This window comes from Pseudophryne corroboree, chromosome 3 (genome assembly GCF_028390025.1).
Source record: "Pseudophryne corroboree isolate aPseCor3 chromosome 3, aPseCor3.hap2, whole genome shotgun sequence".
NCBI lineage: Eukaryota > Metazoa > Chordata > Amphibia > Anura > Myobatrachidae > Pseudophryne > Pseudophryne corroboree.
Window position 1 is genome coordinate 17,936,026 of NC_086446.1, and position 22,863 is coordinate 17,958,888.

A 22,863-nucleotide genomic window follows, 5' to 3' on the forward strand; every position below is an offset into this window, starting at 1 on the left:
AGTATATATAGTACCCCTCAGCCCTGTCCTGTCCTGCACGCTGATGTCACGTTGCTGATGCCTGTACCCGGTGCCTGTGTGCAGTATATATAGTACCCCTCAGCCCTGTCCTGTCCTGCACGCTGATGTCACGTTGCTGATGCCTGTACCCGGGTACCTGTGTGCAGTATATATAGTACCCCTCAGCCCTGTCCTGTCCTGCACGCTGATGTCACGTTGCTGATGCCTGTACCCTGGTATCTGTGTGCAGTATATATAGTACCCCTCAGCCCTGTCCTGTCCTGCACACTGATTTCACTTTGCTGATGCCTGTACCCGGGTACCTGTGTGCAGTATATATAGTACCCCTCAGCCCTGTCCTGTCCTGCACGCTGATGTCACGTTACTGATGCCTGTACCCGGGTACCTGTGTGCAGTATATATAGTACCCCTCAGCCCTGTCCTGCACGCTGATATCACGTTACTGATGCCTGTACCCGGGTACCTGTGTGCAGTATATATAGTACCCCTCAGCCCTGTCCTGCACGCTGATGTCACGTTGCTGATGTCTGTACCCGGGTACCTGTGTGCAGTATATATAGTACCCCTCAGCCCTGTCCTGCACGCTGATGTCACGTTACTGATGCCTGTACCCAGGTACCTGTGTGCAGTATATATAGTACCCCTCAGCCCTGTCCTGTCCTGTACGCTGATGTCATGTTACTGATGCCTGTACCCGGGTACCTGTGTGCGGTATATATAGTGCCCCGCAGCCCTGTCCTGTCCTGCACGCTGATGTCACGTTGCTGATGCCTGTACCCGGGTGCCTGTGTGCAGTATATATAGTACCCCTCAGCCCTGTCCTGTCCTGCACGCTGATGTCACGTTACTGATGCCTGTACCCGGGTACCTGTGTGCAGTATATATAGTACCCCTCAGTCCTGTCCTGTCCTGCACGCTGATGTCACGTTACTGATGCCTGTATCCGGGTACCTGTGTGCAGTATATATAGTACCCCTCAGTCCTGTCCTGCACGCTGATGTCACGTTACTGATGCCTGTACCCGGGTACCTGTGTGCAGTATGCATAGTACCCCTCAGCCCTGTCCTGTCCTGCACGCTGATGTCACGTTGCTAATGCCTGTACCCGGGTACCTATGTGCAGTATATATAGTACCCCTCAGCCCTGTCCTGCACGCTGATGTCACGTTACTGATGCCTATACCCGGGTACCTGTGTGCAGTATATATAGTACCCCTCAGCCCTGTCCTGTCCTGCACGCTGATGTCACGTTGCTGATGCCTGTACCCGGGTGCCTGTGTGTAGTATATATAGTACCCCTCAGCCCTGTCCTGCACGCTGATGTCACGTTGCTAATGCCTGTACCCGGGTACCTATGTGCAGTATATATAGTACCCCTCAGCCCTGTCCTGCACGCTGATGTCACGTTGCTGATGCCTGTACCCAGGTACCTGTGTGCAGTATATATAGTATCCCTCAGCCCTGTCCTGCACGCTGATGTCACGTTACTGAAGCCTGTACCCGGGTACCTGTGTGCAGTATATATAGTACCCCTCAGCCCTGTCCTGTCCAGCACGCTGATGTCACGTTGCTGATGCCTGTACCCGGGTGCCTGTGTGTAGTATATATAGTACCCCTCAGCCCTGTCCTGTCCTGCACGCTGATGTCACGTTGCTGATGCCTGTACACGGGTATCTGTGTGCAGTATATATAGTATCCCTCAGCCCTGTCCTGCACGCTGATGTCACGTTGCTGATGCCTGTACCCGGGTACCTGTGTGCAGTATATATAGTAACCCTCAGCCCTGTCCTGTCCTGCACGCTGATGTCACGTTGCTGATGCCTGTACCCGGGTATCTGTGTGCAGTATATATAGTACCCCTCAGCCCTGTCCTGTCCTGCACGCTGATGTCATGTTGCTGATGCCTGTACCCGGGTGCCTGTGTGTAGTTTATATAGTACCCCTCAGCCCTGTCCTGTCCTGCACGCTGATGTCATGTTACTGATGCCTGTACCCGGGTACTTGTGTGCAGTATATATAGTACCCCTCAGCCCTGTCCTGTCCTGCACGCTGATGTCACGTTACTGATGCCTGTACCCGGGTACCTGTGTGCAGTATATATAGTACCCCTCAGCCCTGTCCTGTCCTGCACGCTGATGTCACGTTGCTGATGCCTGTACCCGGGTGCCTGTGTGTAGTATATATAGTACCCCTCAGCCCTGTCCTGTCCTGCACGCTGATGTCAAGTTGCTAATGCCTGTACCCGGGGGTACCTGTGTGCAGTATATATAGTACTCCTCAGCCCTGTCCTGTCCTGCACGCTGATGTCACGTTACTGATGCCTGTACCCGGGTGCCTGTGTGCAGTATATATAGTATCCCTCAGCCCTGTCCTGTCCTGCACGCTGATGTCACGTTGCTGATGCCTGTACCCGGGTACCTGTGTGCAGTATATATAGTACCCCTCAACCCTGTCCTGTCCTGCACGCTGATGTCATGTTACTGATGCCTGTACCCGGTTACCTGTGTGCAGTATATATAGTACCCCTCAGCCCTGTCCTGCACGCTGATGTCACGTTGCTAATGCCTGTACCCGGGTACCTATGTGCAGTATATATAGTACCCCTCAGCCCTGTCCTGTCCTGCACGCTGATGTCACGTTACTGATGCCTGTACCCGGGTACCTGTGTGCAGTATATATAGTACCCCTCATCCCTGTCCTGTCCTGCACACTGATGTCACGTTGCTGATGCCTGTACCCGGGTACCTGTGTGCAGTATATATAGTACCCCTCAGCCATGTCCAGTCCTGCACGCTGATGTCACGTTACTGATGCCTGTACCCGGGTACCTGTGTGCAGTATATATAGTACCCCTCAGCCCTGTCCTGTCCTGCACGCTGATGTTACGTTGCTAATGCCTGTACCCGGGTTCCTATGTGCAGTATATATAGTACCCCTCAGCCCTGTCCTGTCCTGCACGCTGATGTCATGTTGCTGATGCCTGTACCCAGGTACCTGTGTGCGGTATATATAGTGATCCTCAGCCCTGTCCTGTCCTGCACGCTGATGTCACGTTGCTGATGCCTGTACTCAGGTGCCTGTGTGCAGTATATATAGTACCCCTCAGCCCTGTCCTGTCCTGCACGCTGAAGTCACGTTACTGATGCCTGTACCCGGGTGCCTGTGTGCAGTATATATAGTACCCCTCAGCCCTGTCCTGTCCTGCACGCTGATGTCACGTTGCTAATGCCTGTACCCGGGTACCTATGTGCAGTATATATAGTACCCCTCAGCCCTGTCCTGTCCTGCACGCTGATGTCACGTTACTGATGCCTGTACCCGGGTACCTATGTGCAGTATATATAGTATCCCTCAGCCCTGTCCTGTCCTGCACGCTGATGTCACGTTGCTAATGCCTGTACCCGGGTACCTATGTGCAGTATATATAGTACCCCTCAGCCCTGTCCTGTCCTGCACGCTGATGTCACGTTACTGATGCCTGTACCCGGGTACCTATGTGCAGTATATATAGTATCCCTCAGCCCTGTCCTGCACGCTGATGTCACGTTGCTGATGCCTGTACCCGGGTACCTGTGTGCAGTATATATAGTACCCCTCAGCCCTGTCCTGTCCTGCACGCTGATGTCACGTTGCTAATGCCTGTACCCGGGTACCTATGTGCAGTATATATAGTACCCCTCAGCCCTGTCCTGCACGCTGATGTCACGTTACTGATGCCTGTACCCGGGTACCTGTGTGCAGTATATATAGTACCCCTCAGCCCTGTCCTGTCCTGCACGCTGATGTCATGTTACTGATGCCTGTACCCAGGTACCTGTGTGCGGTATATATAGTACCCCTCAGCCCTGTCCTGTCCTGCACGCTGATGTCATGTTACTGATGCCTGTACCCGGGTACCTGTGTGCAGTATATATAGTACCCCTCAGCCCTGTCCTGTCCTGCACGCTGATGTCACGTTACTGATGCCTGTACCCGGGTACCTGTGTGCAGTATATATAGTACCCCTCAGCCGTGTCCTGCACGCTGATGTCACGTTGCTGATGCCTGTACCCGGGTGCCTGTGTGCAGTATATATAGTACCCCTCAGCCCTGTCCTGTCCTGCACGCTGATGTCACGTTACTGATGCCTGTACCCGGGTACCTGTGTGCAGTATATATAGTACCCCTCAGTCCTGTCCTGCACGCTGATGTCACGATACTGATGCCTGTATCCGGGTACCTGTGTGCAGTATATATAGTACCCCTCAGTCCTGTCCTGCACGCTGATGTCACGTTACTGATGCCTGTACCCGGGTACCTGTGTGCAGTATGCATAGTACCCCTCAGCCCTGTCCTGTCCTGCACGCTGATGTCACGTTACTGATGACTGTACCCGGGTACCTGTGTGTAGTATATATAGTACCCCTCAGCCCTGTCCTGTCCGGCACGCTGATATCACGTTGCTGATGCCTGTACCTGGTGCCTGTGTGCGGTATATATAGTACCCCTCTGTCCTGCACGCTGATGTCACGTTACTGATGCCTGTACCCGGGTATCTGTGTGCAGTATATATAGTATCCCTCAGCCCTGTCCTGTCCTGCACGCTGATGTCACATTGCTGATGCCTGTACCCGGGTACCTGTGTGCAGTATATATAGTACCCCTCAGCCCTGTCCTGTCCTGCACGCTGATGTCACGTTACTGATGCCTGTACCCGGGTATCTGTGTGCAGTATATATAGTATCCCTCAGCCCTGTCCTGTCCTGCACGCTGTTGTCACGTTACTGATGCCTGTACCCGGGTACCTGTGTGCAGTATATATAGTACCCCTCAGCCCTGTCCTGTCCTGCACGCTGATGTCACGTTCCTGATGCCTGTACCTGGGTATCTGTGTGCAGTATATATAGTACCCCTCAGCCCTGTCCTGTCCTGCACGCTGATGTCACGTTACTGATGCCTGTACCCGGGTACCTGTGTGCAGTATATATAGTATCCCTCAGCCCTGTCCTGTCTTGCACGCTGGCATCACGTTGCTGATGTCTGTACCCGGGTGCCTGTGTGCAGTATATTTAGTACCCCTCAGCCCTGTCCTGTCCTGCACGCTGATGTCACGTTGCTGATGCCTGTGCCCGGTGCCTGTGTGCAGTATATATAGTACCCCTCAGCCCTGTCCTGTTCTGCACGCTGATGTCACGTTGCTGATGCCTGTACCCGGTGCCTGTGTGCAGTATATATAGTACCCCTCAGCCCTGTCCTGTCCTGCACGCTGATGTCACGTTGCTGATGCCTGTACCCGGGTACCTGTGTGCAGTATATATAGTACCCCTCAGCCCTGTCCTGTCCTGCACGCTGATGTCACGTTGCTGATGCCTGTACCCGGGTATCTGTGTGCAGTATATATAGTACCCCTCAGCCCTGTCCTGTCCTGCACACTGATTTCACTTTGCTGATGCCTGTACCCGGGTACCTGTGTGCAGTATATATAGTACCCCTCAGCCCTGTCCTGTCCTGCACGCTGATGTCACGTTACTGATGCCTGTACCCGGGTACCTGTGTGCAGTATATATAGTACCCCTCAGCCCTGTCCTGCACGCTGATATCACGTTACTGATGCCTGTACCCGGGTACCTGTGTGCAGTATATATAGTACCCCTCAGCCCTGTCCTGCACGCTGATGTCACGTTGCTGATGTCTGTACCCGGGTACCTGTGTGCAGTATATATAGTACCCCTCAGCCCTGTCCTGTCCTGCACGCTGATGTCACGTTACTGATGCCTGTACCCAGGTACCTGTGTGCAGTATATATAGTACCCCTCAGCACTGTCCTGTCCTGTACGCTGATGTCATGTTACTGATGCCTGTACCCGGGTACCTGTGTGCGGTATATATAGTACCCCTCAGCCCTGTCCTGTCCTGCACGCTGACATCACGTTGCTGATGTCTGTACCCGGGTGCCTGTGTGCAGTATATTTAGTACCCCTCAGCCCTGTCCTGTCCTGCACGCTGATGTCACGTTGCTGATGCCTGTGCCCGGTGCCTGTGTGCAGTATATATAGTACCCCTCAGCCCTGTCCTGTCCTGCACGCTGATGTCACGTTGCTGATGCCTGTACCCGGTGCCTGTGTGCAGTATATATAGTACCCCTCAGCCCTGTCCTGTCCTGCACGCTGATGTCACGTTGCTGATGCCTGTACCCGGGTACCTGTGTGCAGTATATATAGTACCCCTCAGCCCTGTCCTGTCCTGCACGCTGATGTCACGTTGCTGATGCCTGTACCCGGGTATCTGTGTGCAGTATATATAGTACCCCTCAGCCCTGTCCTGTCCTGCACACTGATTTCACTTTGCTGATGCCTGTACCCGGGTACCTGTGTGCAGTATATATAGTACCCCTCAGCCCTGTCCTGTCCTGCACGCTGATGTCACGTTACTGATGCCTGTACCCGGGTACCTGTGTGCAGTATATATAGTACCCCTCAGCCCTGTCCTGCACGCTGATATCACGTTACTGATGCCTGTACCCGGGTACCTGTGTGCAGTATATATAGTACCCCTCAGCCCTGTCCTGCACGCTGATGTCACGTTGCTGATGTCTGTACCCGGGTACCTGTGTGCAGTATATATAGTACCCCTCAGCCCTGTCCTGCACGCTGATGTCACGTTACTGATGCCTGTACCCAGGTACCTGTGTGCAGTATATATAGTACCCCTCAGCCCTGTCCTGTCCTGCACGCTGATGTCACGTTACTGATGCCTGTACCCGGGTACCTGTGTGCAGTATATATAGTATCCCTCAGCCCTGTCCTGTCTTGCACGCTGACATCACGTTGCTGATGTCTGTACCCGGGTGCCTGTGTGCAGTATATTTAGTACCCCTCAGCCCTGTCCTGTCCTGCACGCTGATGTCACGTTGCTGATGCCTGTGCCCGGTGCCTGTGTGCAGTATATATAGTACCCCTCAGCCCTGTCCTGTCCTGCACGCTGATGTCACGTTGCTGATGCCTGTACCCGGTGCCTGTGTGCAGTATATATAGTACCCCTCAGCCCTGTCCTGTCCTGCACGCTGATGTCACGTTGCTGATGCCTGTACCCGGGTACCTGTGTGCAGTATATATAGTACCCCTCAGCCCTGTCCTGTCCTGTACGCTGATGTCACGTTGCTGATGCCTGTACCCGGGTATCTGTGTGCAGTATATATAGTACCCCTCAGCCCTGTCCTGTCCTGCACACTGATTTCACTTTGCTGATGCCTGTACCCGGGTACCTGTGTGCAGTATATATAGTACCCCTCAGCCCTGTCCTGTCCTGCACGCTGATGTCACGTTACTGATGCCTGTACCCGGGTACCTGTGTGCAGTATATATAGTACCCCTCAGCCCTGTCCTGCACGCTGATATCACGTTACTGATGCCTGTACCCGGGTACCTGTGTGCAGTATATATAGTACCCCTCAGCCCTGTCCTGCACGCTGATGTCACGTTGCTGATGTCTGTACCCGGGTACCTGTGTGCAGTATATATAGTACCCCTCAGCCCTGTCCTGTCCTGCACGCTGATGTCACGTTACTGATGCCTGTACCCAGGTACCTGTGTGCAGTATATATAGTACCCCTCAGCACTGTCCTGTCCTGTACGCTGATGTCATGTTACTGATGCCTGTACCCGGGTACCTGTGTGCGGTATATATAGTACCCCTCAGCCCTGTCCTGTCCTGCACGCTGACATCACGTTGCTGATGTCTGTACCCGGGTGCCTGTGTGCAGTATATTTAGTACCCCTCAGCCCTGTCCTGTCCTGTCCTGCACGCTGATGTCACGTTGCTGATGCCTGTGCCCGGTGCCTGTGTGCAGTATATATAGTACCCCTCAGCCCTGTCCTGTCCTGCACGCTGATGTCACGTTGCTGATGCCTGTACCCGGTGCCTGTGTGCAGTATATATAGTACCCCTCAGCCCTGTCCTGTCCTGCACGCTGATGTCACGTTGCTGATGCCTGTACCCGGGTACCTGTGTGCAGTATATATAGTACCCCTCAGCCCTGTCCTGTCCTGCACGCTGATGTCACGTTGCTGATGCCTGTACCCGGGTATCTGTGTGCAGTATATATAGTACCCCTCAGCCCTGTCCTGTCCTGCACACTGATTTCACTTTGCTGATGCCTGTACCCGGGTACCTGTGTGCAGTATATATAGTACCCCTCAGCCCTGTCCTGTCCTGCACGCTGATGTCACGTTACTGATGCCTGTACCCGGGTACCTGTGTGCAGTATATATAGTACCCCTCAGCCCTGTCCTGCACGCTGATATCACGTTACTGATGCCTGTACCCGGGTACCTGTGTGCAGTATATATAGTACCCCTCAGCCCTGTCCTGCACGCTGATGTCACGTTACTGATGCCTGTACCCAGGTACCTGTGTGCAGTATATATAGTACCCCTCAGCCCTGTCCTGTCCTGTACGCTGATGTCATGTTACTGATGCCTGTACCCGGGTACCTGTGTGCGGTATATATAGTGCCCCGCAGCCCTGTCCTGTCCTGCACGCTGATGTCACGTTGCTGATGCCTGTACCCGGGTGCCTGTGTGCAGTATATATAGTACCCCTCAGCCCTGTCCTGTCCTGCACGCTGATGTCACGTTACTGATGCCTGTACCCGGGTACCTGTGTGCAGTATATATAGTACCCCTCAGTCCTGTCCTGTCCTGCACGCTGATGTCACGTTACTGATGCCTGTATCCGGGTACCTGTGTGCAGTATATATAGTACCCCTCAGTCCTGTCCTGCACGCTGATGTCACGTTACTGATGCCTGTACCCGGGTACCTGTGTGCAGTATGCATAGTACCCCTCAGCCCTGTCCTGTCCTGCACGCTGATGTCACGTTACTGATGACTGTACCCGGGTACCTGTGTGTAGTATATATAGTACCCCTCAGCCCTGTCCTGTCCGGCACGCTGATATCACGTTGCTGATGCCTGTACCTGGTGCCTGTGTGCGGTATATATAGTACCCCTCTGTCCTGCACGCTGATGTCACGTTACTGATGCCTGTACCCGGGTATCTGTGTGCAGTATATATAGTATCCCTCAGCCCTGTCCTGTCCTGCACGCTGATGTCACATTGCTGATGCCTGTACCCGGGTACCTGTGTGCAGTATATATAGTACCCCTCAGCCCTGTCCTGTCCTGCACGCTGATGTCACGTTACTGATGCCTGTACCCGGGTATCTGTGTGCAGTATATATAGTATCCCTCAGCCCTGTCCTGTCCTGCACGCTGTTGTCACGTTACTGATGCCTGTACCCGGGTACCTGTGTGCAGTATATATAGTACCCCTCAGCCCTGTCCTGTCCTGCACGCTGATGTCACGTTCCTGAAGCCTGTACCTGGGTATCTGTGTGCAGTATATATAGTACCCCTCAGCCCTGTCCTGTCCTGCACGCTGATGTCACGTTACTGATGCCTGTACCCGGGTACCTGTGTGCAGTATATATAGTATCCCTCAGCCCTGTCCTGTCTTGCACGCTGACATCACGTTGCTGATGTCTGTACCCGGGTGCCTGTGTGCAGTATATTTAGTACCCCTCAGCCCTGTCCTGTCCTGCACGCTGATGTCACGTTGCTGATGCCTGTGCCCGGTGCCTGTGTGCAGTATATATAGTACCCCTCAGCCCTGTCCTGTCCTGCACGCTGATGTCACGTTGCTGATGCCTGTACCCGGTGCCTGTGTGCAGTATATATAGTACCCCTCAGCCCTGTCCTGTCCTGCACGCTGATGTCACGTTGCTGATGCCTGTACCCGGGTACCTGTGTGCAGTATATATAGTACCCCTCAGCCCAGTCCTGTCCTGCACGCTGATGTCACGTTGCTGATGCCTGTACCCGGGTATCTGTGTGCAGTATATATAGTACCCCTCAGCCCTGTCCTGTCCTGCACACTGATTTCACTTTGCTGATGCCTGTACCCGGGTACCTGTGTGCAGTATATATAGTACCCCTCAGCCCTGTCCTGTCCTGCACGCTGATGTCACGTTACTGATGCCTGTACCCGGGTACCTGTGTGCAGTATATATAGTACCCCTCAGCCCTGTCCTGCACGCTGATATCACGTTACTGATGCCTGTACCCGGGTACCTGTGTGCAGTATATATAGTACCCCTCAGCCCTGTCCTGCACGCTGATGTCACGTTGCTGATGTCTGTACCCGGGTACCTGTGTGCAGTATATATAGTACCCCTCAGCCCTGTCCTGTCCTGCACGCTGATGTCACGTTACTGATGCCTGTACCCAGGTACCTGTGTGCAGTATATATAGTACCCCTCAGCACTGTCCTGTCCTGTACGCTGATGTCATGTTACTGATGCCTGTACCCGGGTACCTGTGTGCGGTATATATAGTACCCCTCAGCCCTGTCCTGTCCTGCACGCTGACATCACGTTGCTGATGTCTGTACCCGGGTGCCTGTGTGCAGTATATTTAGTACCCCTCAGCCCTGTCCTGTCCTGCACGCTGATGTCACGTTGCTGATGCCTGTGCCCGGTGCCTGTGTGCAGTATATATAGTACCCCTCAGCCCTGTCCTGTCCTGCACGCTGATGTCACGTTGCTGATGCCTGTACCCGGTACCTGTGTGCAGTATATATAGTACCCCTCAGCCCTGTCCTGTCCTGCACGCTGATGTCACGTTGCTGATGCCTGTACCCGGGTATCTGTGTGCAGTATATATAGTACCCCTCAGCCCTGTCCTGTCCTGCACACTGATTTCACTTTGCTGATGCCTGTACCCGGGTACCTGTGTGCAGTATATATAGTACCCCTCAGCCCTGTCCTGTCCTGCACGCTGATGTCACGTTACTGATGCCTGTACCCGGGTACCTGTGTGCAGTATATATAGTACCCCTCAGCCCTGTCCTGCACGCTGATATCACGTTACTGATGCCTGTACCCGGGTACCTGTGTGCAGTATATATAGTACCCCTCAGCCCTGTCCTGCACGCTGATGTCACGTTGCTGATGTCTGTACCCGGGTACCTGTGTGCAGTATATATAGTACCCCTCAGCCCTGTCCTGCACGCTGATGTCACGTTACTGATGCCTGTACCCAGGTACCTGTGTGCAGTATATATAGTACCCCTCAGCCCTGTCCTGTCCTGTACGCTGATGTCATGTTACTGATGCCTGTACCCGGGTACCTGTGTGCGGTATATATAGTGCCCCGCAGCCCTGTCCTGTCCTGCACGCTGATGTCACGTTACTGATGCCTGTACCCGGGTACCTGTGTGCGGTATATATAGTACCCCTCAGCCCTGTCCTGTCCTGCACGTTGATGTCACGTTGCTGATGCCTGTACCCGGGTACCTGTGTGCGGTATATATAGTGCCCCGCAGCCCTGTCCTGTCCTGCACGCTGATGTCACGTTGCTGATGCCTGTACCCGGGTACCTGTGTGCGGTATATATAATGCCCCGCAGCCCTGTCCAGTCCTGCACGCTGATGTCACGTTGCTGATGCCTGTACCCGGGTACCTGTGTGCAGTATATATAGTACCCCTCAGCCCTGTCCTGTCCTGCACGCTGATGTCACGTTACTGATGCCTGTACCCGGGTACCTGTGTGCAGTATATATAGTACCCCTCAGCCCTGTCCTGCACGCTGATGTCACGTTACTGATGCCTGTACCCGGGTACATGTGTGCAGTATATATAGTACCCCTCAGCCCTGTCCTGTCCTGCATGCTGATATCACGTTGCTGATGCCTGTACCCGGGTACCTGTGTGCAGTATATATAGTACCCCTCAGCCCTGTCCTGTCCTGCACGCTGATGTCACGTTACTGATGCCTGTACCCGGGTACCTGTGTGCAGTATATATAGTATCCCTCAGCCCTGTCCTGTCCTGCACACTGATGTCATGTTACTGATGCCTGTACCCGGGTACCTGTGTGCGGTATATATAGTGCCCCGCAGCCCTGTCCTGTCCTGCACGCTGATGTCACGTTGCTGATGCCTGTACCCGGGTACCTGTGTGCAGTATATATAGTACCCCTCAGCCCTGTCCTGTCCTGCACGCTGATGTCACGTTACTGATGCCTGTACCCGGGTACCTGTGTGCAGTATATATAGTGCCCCTCAGCCCTGTCCTGCACGCTGATGTCACGTTACTGATGCCTGTACCCGGGTACCTGTGTGCAGTATATATAGTACCCCTCAGCCCTGTCCTGCATGCTGATATCACGTTGCTGATGCCTGTACCCGGGTACCTGTGTGCAGTATATATAGTACCCCTCAGCCCTGTCCTGTCCTGCACGCTGATGTCACGTTACTGATGCCTGTTCCCGGGTACCTGTGTGCAGTATATATAGTATCCCTCAGCCCTGTCCTGTCCTGCACGCTGATGTCACGTTACTGATGTCTGTACCCGGTACCTGTGTGCAGTATATATAGTACCCCTCAGCCCTGTCCTGCACGCTGATATCACGTAACTGATGCCTGTACCCGGGTACCTGTGTGCAGTATATATAGTACCCCTCAGCCCTGTCCTGCACGCTGATATCACGTTACTGATGCCTGTACCCAGGTACCTGTGTGCAGTATATATAGTACCCCTCAGCCCTGTCCTGCACGCTGATGTCACGTTGCTGATGCCTGTACCCGGGTACCTGTGTGCAGTATATATAGTACCCCTCAGCCCTGTCCTGTCCTGCACACTGATATCACGTTGCTGATGCCTGTACCCGGGTACCTGTGTGCAGTATATATAGTACTCCTCAGCCCTGTCCTGTCCTGCACGCTGATGTCACGTTACTGATGCCTGTACCCGGGTACCTGTGTGTAGTATATATAGTACCCCTCAGTCCTGTCCTGTCCTGCACGCTGATGTCACGTTACTGATGCCTCTACCCGGGTACCTGTGTGCAGTATATATAGTACCCCTCAGCCCTGTCCTGTCCTGCACGCTTATGTCACGTTACTGATGCCTGTACCTGGGTACCTGTGTGCAGTATATTTCTCTGACGTCCTAGTGGATGCTGGGGACTCCGTAAAGACCATGGGGAATAGACGGGCTCCGCAGGAGACTGGGCACTCTAAAGAAAGATTTAGGACTATCTGGTGTGCACTGGCTCCTCCCTCTATGCCTCTCCTCCAGACCTCAGTTAGATTTCTGTGCCCGGCCGAGCTGGATGCACACTAGGGGCTCTCCTGAGCTCCTAGAAAGAAAGTATAGTTTAGGTTTTTTATTTTACAGTGAGACCTGCTGGCAACAGGCTCACTGCATCGAGGGACTAAGGGAAGAAGAAGCGAACCTACCTAAGTGGTGGTAGCTTGGGCTTCTTAGGCTACTGGACACCATTAGCTCCAGAGGGATCGAACACAGGACCCGGCCTCGTCGTCCGTTCCCGGAGCTGCGCCGCCGTCCCCCTTACAGAGCCAGAAGCAAGAAGGTGATCCGGAAAATCGGCGGCTGAAGACTTCTGTCTTCTCCAAGGTAGCGCACAGCACTGCAGCTGTGCGCCATTGCTCCTCATGCACACCACACACTGCGGTCACTGATGGGTGCAGGGCGCTGGGGGGGGCGCCCTGAGCTGCAATATTAACACCTTGGCTGGCGAACTGACACCATATATACCCCTATTGGCTATATAGGTGTTTATTAACCCCTGCCAGAACTTTTACAATAGCGGGAGAAAGCCTGCCGAAAAAGGGGCGGAGCCATCTCCCTCAGCACACTGGCGCCATTTTCCCTCACAGCTCCGCTGGAAGGATCGCTCCCTGGCTCTCCCCTGCAGTCCTGCACTACAGAAAAGGGTTAAAAAGAGAGGGGGGGCACAAATTAGGCGCAGTATAAATACATTATGCAGCTATAAGGGGAAAACACGTTTTATAGGTGATATCCCTGTGATATATAGCACTCTGGTGTGTGCTGGCATACTCTCCCTCTGTCTCCCCAAAGGGCTTTGTGGGGTCCTGTCCTCTGTGAGAGCATTCCCTGTGTGTCTGCTGTGTGTCGGTACTGTTATGTCGACATGTATGAGGTGGAAAAGGATGTGGAGGCGGAGCAAATGCCTGTGAATGTGATGTCACCCCCTGCGGGGTCGACACCTGTGTGGTTGGACTTATGGAAGGAATTACGTAAAGTGTCAACTCCTTACACAAAAGGTTGTCGACATAGAACAGCCGGCTACTCAGCTTGTGCCTGTTCCAGCTTCTCAAATGTCATCGGGGGCTCTAAAACGCCCGCTACCTCAGATGGCAGACACCGACGTCGACACGGATACCGACTCCAGTGTCGACGACGATGAGACTAGTGTACCCTCCAAATAGGTCCACCCGTTACATGATTGAGGCAGTGAAAAATGTATTACACATTTATGATAATACCCCAGGTACCACATAAAAGGGTATTATGTTTGGTGAGAGAAAACTACCAGTAGTTTTTCCTGCATCTGAGAAATTAAATGAGATGTGTGAGGAAGCGTGGTCTTCCCCCGATAAGAAACTGATAATTTCTAAACGGTTATTGGCAGCGTACCCTTTCCCGCCAGAGGATAGGTCTTGTTGGGAAACACCCCATAGGGTAGATACAGCGCTTACACGCTTATCAAAAAAGGTGGCACTACCGTCTCCGGATACGGCCGCCCTGAAGGAACCTTCTGATAGAAAGCAGGAGGTTACCCTAAAAGATATATACACACACTCGGGCATTATATTGCGACCAGCCATTGCTTCGGCATGGATGTGCAGTGCTCCCGCTGTGTGGTCAGATTCCGTGTCGGATAATATTGATACTATGCATAGGGACAATATTTTGCTGACAATAGAGCATATAAAAGACGCAGTCTTAAACATGCGTGATGCACAGAGGGATATTTGCCGGCTGGCATCAAAAATAAGCGCTATGTCCATTGCCGCCAGACGGGGGTTATGGACTCGGCGATGCCGACTCGAAGCGGCACATGGAAGTTTGCCCTATAAGGGGGTAGAACTGTTTGGGGATGGTCTTTCAGACCTCGTTTTCACAGCTACTGCTGGGAAATCGACTTTTGTGCCACAGGCTACCCCACAACAAAAGAAAGCACCGTATTATCAGGTACAGTCCTTTCGGCCCCAGAAAAGAAAGAGGGATAGAGGCTCATCCTTTCTGCCGAGAGGCAAAGGTAGAGGAAAAAAGCTGCAACGCACAGCTAGTTCCCAAGAGCAGAAGTCCTCCCCTGCGTCCGGTAAGTCCACAGCATGACGCTGGGGCTGCTCAGGCGGACCCGGGTACGGTGGGGGCCCGTCTCAGAAATTTCAGCGCACAGTGGGCTCTCTCACAAGTGGATCCCTGGGTCCTTCAAGTAGTACTTCAGGGGTACAGGCTGGAATTCGAGACGTCTCCCCCCCCGCCGTTTCCTAAAATCTGCCTTACCGGCAACTCCCTCTGCCAGGGAGGCAGTGTTGGTGGCTATTCAAAAACTGTATTCACAGCAAGTGATTGTCAAGGTACCCCTCCTTCAGCAAGGAATGGGTTACTATTCCACAATGTTTGTGGTACCGAAACCGGACGGTTCGGTGAGACCCATCTTAAATTTAAAATCCCTGAACACTTATATCAAAAGGTTCAAGTTCAAGATGGAATCGCTCAGGGCGGTTATTGCGAGCCTGGACGAGGGGGATTACATGGTCTCCCTGGACATCAAGGATGCGTACCTACATGTCCCCATTTACCCTCCTCACCAGGAGTACCTCAGATTTGTGGTACAGGTCTGCCACTATCAGTGCTAGACGCTGCCGTTTGGGTTGTCCAAGGCACCGAGGGTCTTTACCAAGGTAATGGCCGAAATGATGATACTCCTTCGCAAGAAAGGAGTTTCAATTATCCCGTACTTGGACGATCTCCTGATAAAGGCGAGGTCCAAGGAACAGTTGGTAGTGGGGGTAGCACTTTCTCGGGAAGTGCTACAACAGCATGGCTGGATTCTCAATATTCCAAAGTCACAGCTGGTCCCGACGACGCGTCTTCTGTTCCTGGGAATGATTCTGGACACAGACCAGAAAAGAGTGTTTCTTCCAGTGGAAAAAGCAGAGGAGTTGTCATCTCTAGTCAGAGACATCCTAAAACCGGGACAGGTGTCGGTACATCCATGCACACGAGTCCTGGGAAAAATGGTAGCTTCTTAGGAGGCAAATTCCATTCGGAAGGTTCCACGCAAGGACTTTCCAGTGGGACCTGTTGGACAAATGGTCCGGGTCCCATCTCCAGATGCAACAGCGGATAACCCTGTCGGCAAGAACCAGGGTGTCGCTGCTCTGGTGGCTGCAGAGGGCTCATCTACTAGAGGGCCGCAGATTCGGAATACAGGACTGGGTCCTGGTGACCACGGATGCCAGCCTTCGGGGCTGGGGGGCAGTCACACAGGGAAGAAATTTCCAAGGACTGTGGTCAAATCAGGAGATTTCACTTCACATAAATATTCTGGAGCTAAGGGCCATTTACAATGCCATAAGCCAAGCAAGACCCCTGCTTCAGAACCGGCCGGTGCTGATCCAGTCAGACAACATCACGGCGGTCGCCCATGTAAACAGACAGCGCGGCACGAGAAGCAGGAGGGCAATGGCAGAAGCCACAAGGATTCTCCGATGGGCAGAGAATCATGTGTTAGCACTGACAGCAGTATTCATTCCAGGAGTGGACAACTGGGAAGCAGACTTCCTCAGCAGGCACGACCTCCACCCGGGAGAATGGGGACTTCATCCAGAAGTTTTCCGAATGCTGGTAAACCGTTGGGAAAAACCACAGGTGGACATGATGGCGTCGCGCCTCAACAAAAAGCTAAATAGGTATTGCGCCAGGTCAAGGGACCCTCAGGCGATCGCTGTGGACGCTCTAGTGACACCGTGGGTGTACCAGTCGGTTTATGTATTTCCCCCTCTGCCTCTCATACCCAAGGTACTGAGAATAATAAGAAGGCGAGGAGTGAGAACTATTCTCGTGGCTCCGGATTGGCCAAGAAGAGCTTGGTACCCGGAACTTCAAGAGATGCTTGCAGAGGACCCTTGGCCTCTGCCGCTCAGACAAGACCTGCTGCAGCAGGGACCCTGTCTGTTCCAAGACTTACCGCGGCTGCGTTTGACGGCATGGCGGTTGAACGCCGGATCCTAAAGGAAAAAGGCATTCTGGAGGAAGTCATCCCTACCCTGATCAAAGCCAGGAAGGATGTCACCGCAAAACATTATCACCGCATTTGGCGGAAATATGTTGCTTGGTGTGAGGCCAAGAAGGCCCCAACATAGGAATTTCAACTGGGTCGATTCCTAAATTTCCTGCAAGCAGGTGTGACTTTGGGCCTCAAATTGGGGTCCATTAAAGTCCAGATCTCGGCCCTGTCGATTTTTCTTCCAGAAAGAACTGGCTTCACTGCCTGAAGTTCAGACTTTTGTCAACGGAATTCTGCATATTCAGCCTCCTTTTGTGCCCCCAGTGGCACCTTGGGATCTCAATGTGGTTTTGGAGTGTCTAAAATCACATTGGTTTGAGCCACTTCAGACTGTGGAGCTAATATATCTCACGTGGAAAGTGGTTATGTTGTTGGCTCTGGCTTCGGCCAGACGTGTATCAGAATTGGCGGCTTTGTCCTGTAAAAGCCCCTATCTGATTTTCCATATGGATAGGGCAGAGTTGAGAACTCGTCCTCAGTTTCTCCCGAAGGTGGTATCCGCTTTTCACTTGAACCATCCTATTGTGGTGCCTGCGGCTACTAGGGACTTGGAGGAGTCCAAGTTTCTGGACGTAGTCAGGGCCCTGAAAATTTATGTTTCCAAGACGGCTGGAGTCAGGAAAACTGACTCGCTGTTTATTCTATATGCACCCATCAAGGTAGGTGCACCTGCTTCTCAGCAGACTATCGCGCGCTGGATTTGTAGCACTATTCAGCTGGCGCATTCTGCGGTGGGACTACCGCAGCCTAAATCTGTAAAAGCCCATTCCACAAGGAAGGTGGGCTCATCTTGGGAGGCTGCCAGAGGGGTCTCGGCTTTACAACTTTGCCGTGCTGCTACTTGGTCAGGGGCAAACACGTTTGCAAAATTTTATAAATTTGATACCCTGGCTGAGGAGGACCTGGAGTTCTCTCATTCGGTGCTGCAGAGTCATCCGCACTCTCCCGCCCGTTTGGGAGCTTTGGTATAATCCCCATGGTCCTTACGGAGTCCCCAGCATCCACTAGGACGTCAGAGAAAATAAGAATTTACTCACCGGTAATTCTATTTCTCGTAGTCCGTAGTGGATGCTGGGCGTCCATCCCAAGTGCGGATTGTCTGCAATACTTGTAAATAGTTATTGTTACACAAATCGGGTTGTTATTGCGAACCATCTATTCAGAGGCTCCATTGTTATCATACTGTTAACCGGGGTTCCTATCACGAGTTATATGGTGTGATTGGTGTGGCTGGTATGAGTCTTACCCGGGATTCAAAATCCTTCCTTATTGTGTCAGCTCTTCCGGGCACAGTGTCCTAACTGAGGCTTGGAGGAGGGTAATAGGGGGAGGAGCCAGTGCACACCAGGTAGACCTAAATCTTTCTTTAGAGTGCCCAGTCTCCTGCGGAGCCCGTCTATTCCCCATGGTCCTTACGGAGTCCCCAGCATCCACTACGGACAACGAGAAATAGAATTACCGGTGAGTAAATTCTTATTATAGTACCCCTCAGCCCTGTCCTGTCCTGCACGCTGATGTCACGTTGCTGATGCCTGTACCCGGGTACCTGTGTGCAGTATATATAGTACCCCTCAGCCCTGTCCTGCACGCTGATGTCACATTGCTGATGCCTGTACCCGGGTACCTGTGTGCAGTATATATAGTACCCCTCAGCCCTGTCCTGTCCTGCACTCTGATGTCACGTTGCTGATGTCTGTACCCCGGTACCTGTGTGCAGTATATATAGTACCCCTCAGCCCTGTCCTGTCCTGCACGCTGATGTCACGTTGCTGATGCCTGTACCCGGGTATCTGTGTGCAGTATATCTAGTACCCCTCAGCCCTGTCCTGTCCTGCACGCTGATGTCACGTTGCTGATGCCTGTATCCTCGTGATCTTTTGTGTCCAATCATGTTAGAGGGTTTCTGTTATTATAACACACCTTTATATATAGTCTCCGCCCACAGCCCATTTATGATTGATCTTGATAATACATAGCCTAACACCAGTCTGGGGAAATTACCTGCACAGTGCTGAAAACCGCGTCGCAATTTGTTCAGTGGTTTCGGAGTTTACCTCAATCAGACAAACAGACAGACTTTCATTTATACGATGTATAGACGCCTCAGCCTCGTCCTTCCGTATAGTTATGCCTCATTAAACCTGTGTGATATCCTGCCCTGTGTATACAATGCCGTGCTCTTACATTGCAGACCTGCCCACTGTTGTGTCTATTAAAAAATGCAAGTATTCATATTTCCATATTTATATTTCTCTTACGTCCTAGAGGATGCTGGGATCCACTTAATACCATGAGGTATAGATGAGTCCACTAGGAGCCATTGGCACTTTAAGAGTTTGATAGTGTGGGCTGGCTCCTCCCTCTATGCCCCTCCTACCAGACTCCGTTTAGAAAATGTGCCGAAGGAGCCGGTCACAGCTAGGGGAGCTCCTGAGGAGTTTTCTTAGTTATTTTGTTTTAATAGAGTAATTGGGCTACAGGAAGGCTGCTGGCAACAGTCCGTAGAGGATGCTGGGCACCCGCCCAGTGCTTCGTATTCTTGCATTGTTGCATTCTTGGTTCAGCCATTGCTTAATCGTTCCAAGTTGGTTAGCTTGGCTTTCCTTTTTCACGATCTGTGTATTTCCTTCTCTCGAAATATGTCCGTCTCCTCGGACACAGTTTCTAGACTGAGTCTGGTAGGAGGGGCATAGAGGGAGGAGCCAGCCCACACTCTTAAACTCTTAAAGTGCCCATGGCTCCTAGTGGATACGTCTCTACCCCATGGTACTAAATTGGACCCCAGCATCCTCTACGGACTATGAGAAAAGGATTTACCGGTAGGTAATTAAAATCCTATTTATTCCCATCAGATGGATGTAACAGGAATATCTCAGAGGATCATCTTATTTTATCTCCAGACTGTGAAATAGAAGATAATGACATCACACAAGATTCTCCAGGAGAAAACCCGTTCACCTCAATTCTTTATCCAGTAGATCACAGTGTGGATACGTCACCTGATTCCTCTAACCATGACCAATGTTCTCCTGATAATGCTGATATTGGCCCATCTATTATAGCTCTTACAGTAGATAAAATATTTCCAGATTCTGTAGATTCCAAATGTTTTACACAGACCACAGCTGTGACAGATGAGAAGCCATTTTCATGCTCTGAGTGTGGGAAATGTTTTACACGTAAATCACATCTTGTTAGACATCAGAGAACTCACACAGGTGAGAAACCATTTCCATGTTCTGAATGCGGAAAGTGTTTTATACGCATATCACATCTTTTTAGACACAAGCAACTTCACACAGGTGAGAGGCCATATCAATGCTCTGAGTGTGGAAATTTTTTTACATATAACTCACATCTTGTTAGACATAAGAAACATCACACAGGTGAGAAACCATTTGCATGCTCTGAGTGTGGGAAATGTTTTACAGACAAATCACATCTTGTTACACATCAGAGAAGTCACACAGGTGAGAGATCATTGCCATGTTCTGAGTGTGGGAAATGTTTTGCACAGAAATCAGATCTTTTTAGACATCAGAGAATTCACACAGGTGAGAAGCCATTTCTATGTTCTGAGTGTGGGAAATGTTTTACACAGAAATTAGATCTTGTTACACATCAGAGAAGTCATACCGGGGAGAAACCATTTATGTGTACTGAGTGTTGGAAATGTTTTACACAGAAATCAAATCTTGTTAGACATAGGAGAAGTCACGCAGGTAAGAAGCCATTAACCCCTTAACTGACTAATATTTTTTTCCAAAAAAAACATTCAAATTGTTTTTTTTATGACTGAATTAGCTTAAGAACATCTGTATTAACATCAATGGTCGGAACATTGCGACCATCTCAACTTCAGTTTTTGGTGCCTACTTTCTGCAGCATCTGGGGGTCCACAGAGAAGGCAGAGGCTCTTTTTGCACATTTCTACTAATGTCATCAGCCTTGGTGGAGAGTACTACCGGGCTTACCAATAAGCATTGATCAGCAGCACAGCAGGCATTGGGGGTGAAGGGAACCAGGAAGCAGAGGGACCAAAGCTTGATAAACTTGCCAGGAACAGCGAAATGCATCAGCCTTAAGACCCTGCCAGTGTATAGAACTGACTTGGGCCAGATTTATTCCACCCAACACCTGAAGGACAACTTTAATGTCATACACTCCAGCTCACTATCTATGGCCCAGGATTCCATTAACATCAGTTGCCGTTGCCATACGAGCAGATACCCATCTGGATTCTGAATATTGGAACACGGACCTGCTGGATTACTTTTTAGACAAATTGCTTGATTCAAGTGCATATTGACTGTCCAGTTGGTAATTCATCTCATGGTGATACTTTCGAGACTCTATATACTGGCCTGCACAACTTGTCTATTTTATAGAGACTGCTTCTATATTCATTTATGAATTTTAAAATTGTGTTTTTGTGATATTAAATTTCGAATTATGTGACAATTCATATATATGTTTAAGCGCTGTGTATCTTTCTGTTTGTTCACACTATTCTGACATTCAAACGCAACTTCCTGAGAGGCAAAGGTATCAAAGGCATAATGCCTAATAAATGTATTTATGGAAGACCATGTGGCTGCCTTACAGAGTTGCTCAGCTGAGGCACCATGGTGGGCTGCCCATGAAGGACTTCCTGAATGTATCCAATGGGCAGAGACAAGCGGGATACGGAGATCAGCTTGAAAGTATGCTTTTGAGATAGTCATCTGAAGCCATCTAGCCAATGTTTGCTTATTGGTCATCCCCTAATGTGAAATCCGTATAGAACAAAGAGAGAGTCTGTTCTTCTCATGGCACTGATCCACGTAGATCCTTTGTGCACGAACTACGTCTAATGATGCATCATCCACAGAGATATCTGGTGATTGAAAGGCAGGAACTACTATTTCTTCAATAAGGTGGAACTTTGAGACCACCATAGGAAGATATCCAGACTTGGTTTGGGGAACCAATCTGGATGGAATACCAGAAATGGGTGATGACACGACAGTGCCCCTAAATCGGATACTCTTATAGCTGAAGCAATTGCCAGAAGAAATATACATTTTGGTAAGAACTTACCCTTGATAATAGTATTTCTCCTAAGTCCATAGGTTCCACAGGATACAATGGGATATGATGAAGCAACAGCAGATTTGCACCAGTCGGTCAAAGGTATCCATGGCATAATGTCTAATGAATGTGTTAATGGAAGACCATGTGGCTGCCTTATATATCTGTTCCGCTGAAGCACCATGTTGTGCTGCCCATGATGGACCTACCTTATGAGTAGAGTGAACAGAGACATTAGCTGAAACAGGGAGATCAGCCTGAGAATATGTTTCTGAAATCATCATCCGAAGCCACCTCGCCAGTGTGTGCTTATCCGCAGGCCATCCTCTCGTGTGGAATCCGTAGAGAATGAAGAGAGAATCTGTCTTTCTGATGGCACTGGTACGATCCACGTAGATCCTTAATGCAAGGACCATGTCCAGCGATGCATCTCCTGCAGAAAGGCCCGAAACATGAAAAGCCGGGACTACAATTTCTTCATTAAGGTGGAATTTAGACACCACCTTAGGAAGATACCCAGATTTAGTTCTGAGAACCGCTCTATCTGGATAAAAAATCGGAAATGGAGGACGACATAACAATGTTCCTAAATCTGACAGTCTTCTAGCT

The 22,863-nt window shown here is 51.2% G+C and overlaps 2 protein-coding genes across 2 annotated transcripts in view; one reads left to right on the forward strand and one right to left on the reverse strand.

Moving 5' to 3' along the window:
• Nucleotides 1-21,649, forward strand: part of LOC135057006 (oocyte zinc finger protein XlCOF8.4-like) — a 74,112-nt gene extending 52,463 nt beyond the window's left edge. Inside the window, exon 4 of the mRNA XM_063962863.1 lies at nt 20,037-21,649. Coding sequence (XP_063818933.1) covers nt 20,037-20,929 — 893 coding nt within the window. The 3' untranslated portion in view covers nt 20,930-21,649. The remainder of the gene's footprint in view (nt 1-20,036) is intronic.
• The window catches only part of LOC135057009 (oocyte zinc finger protein XlCOF8.4-like), a 279,935-nt gene that overhangs the window by 77,440 nt on the left and 179,632 nt on the right, over nt 1-22,863 (reverse strand). The gene's annotated exons all lie outside the window — the stretch shown is intronic.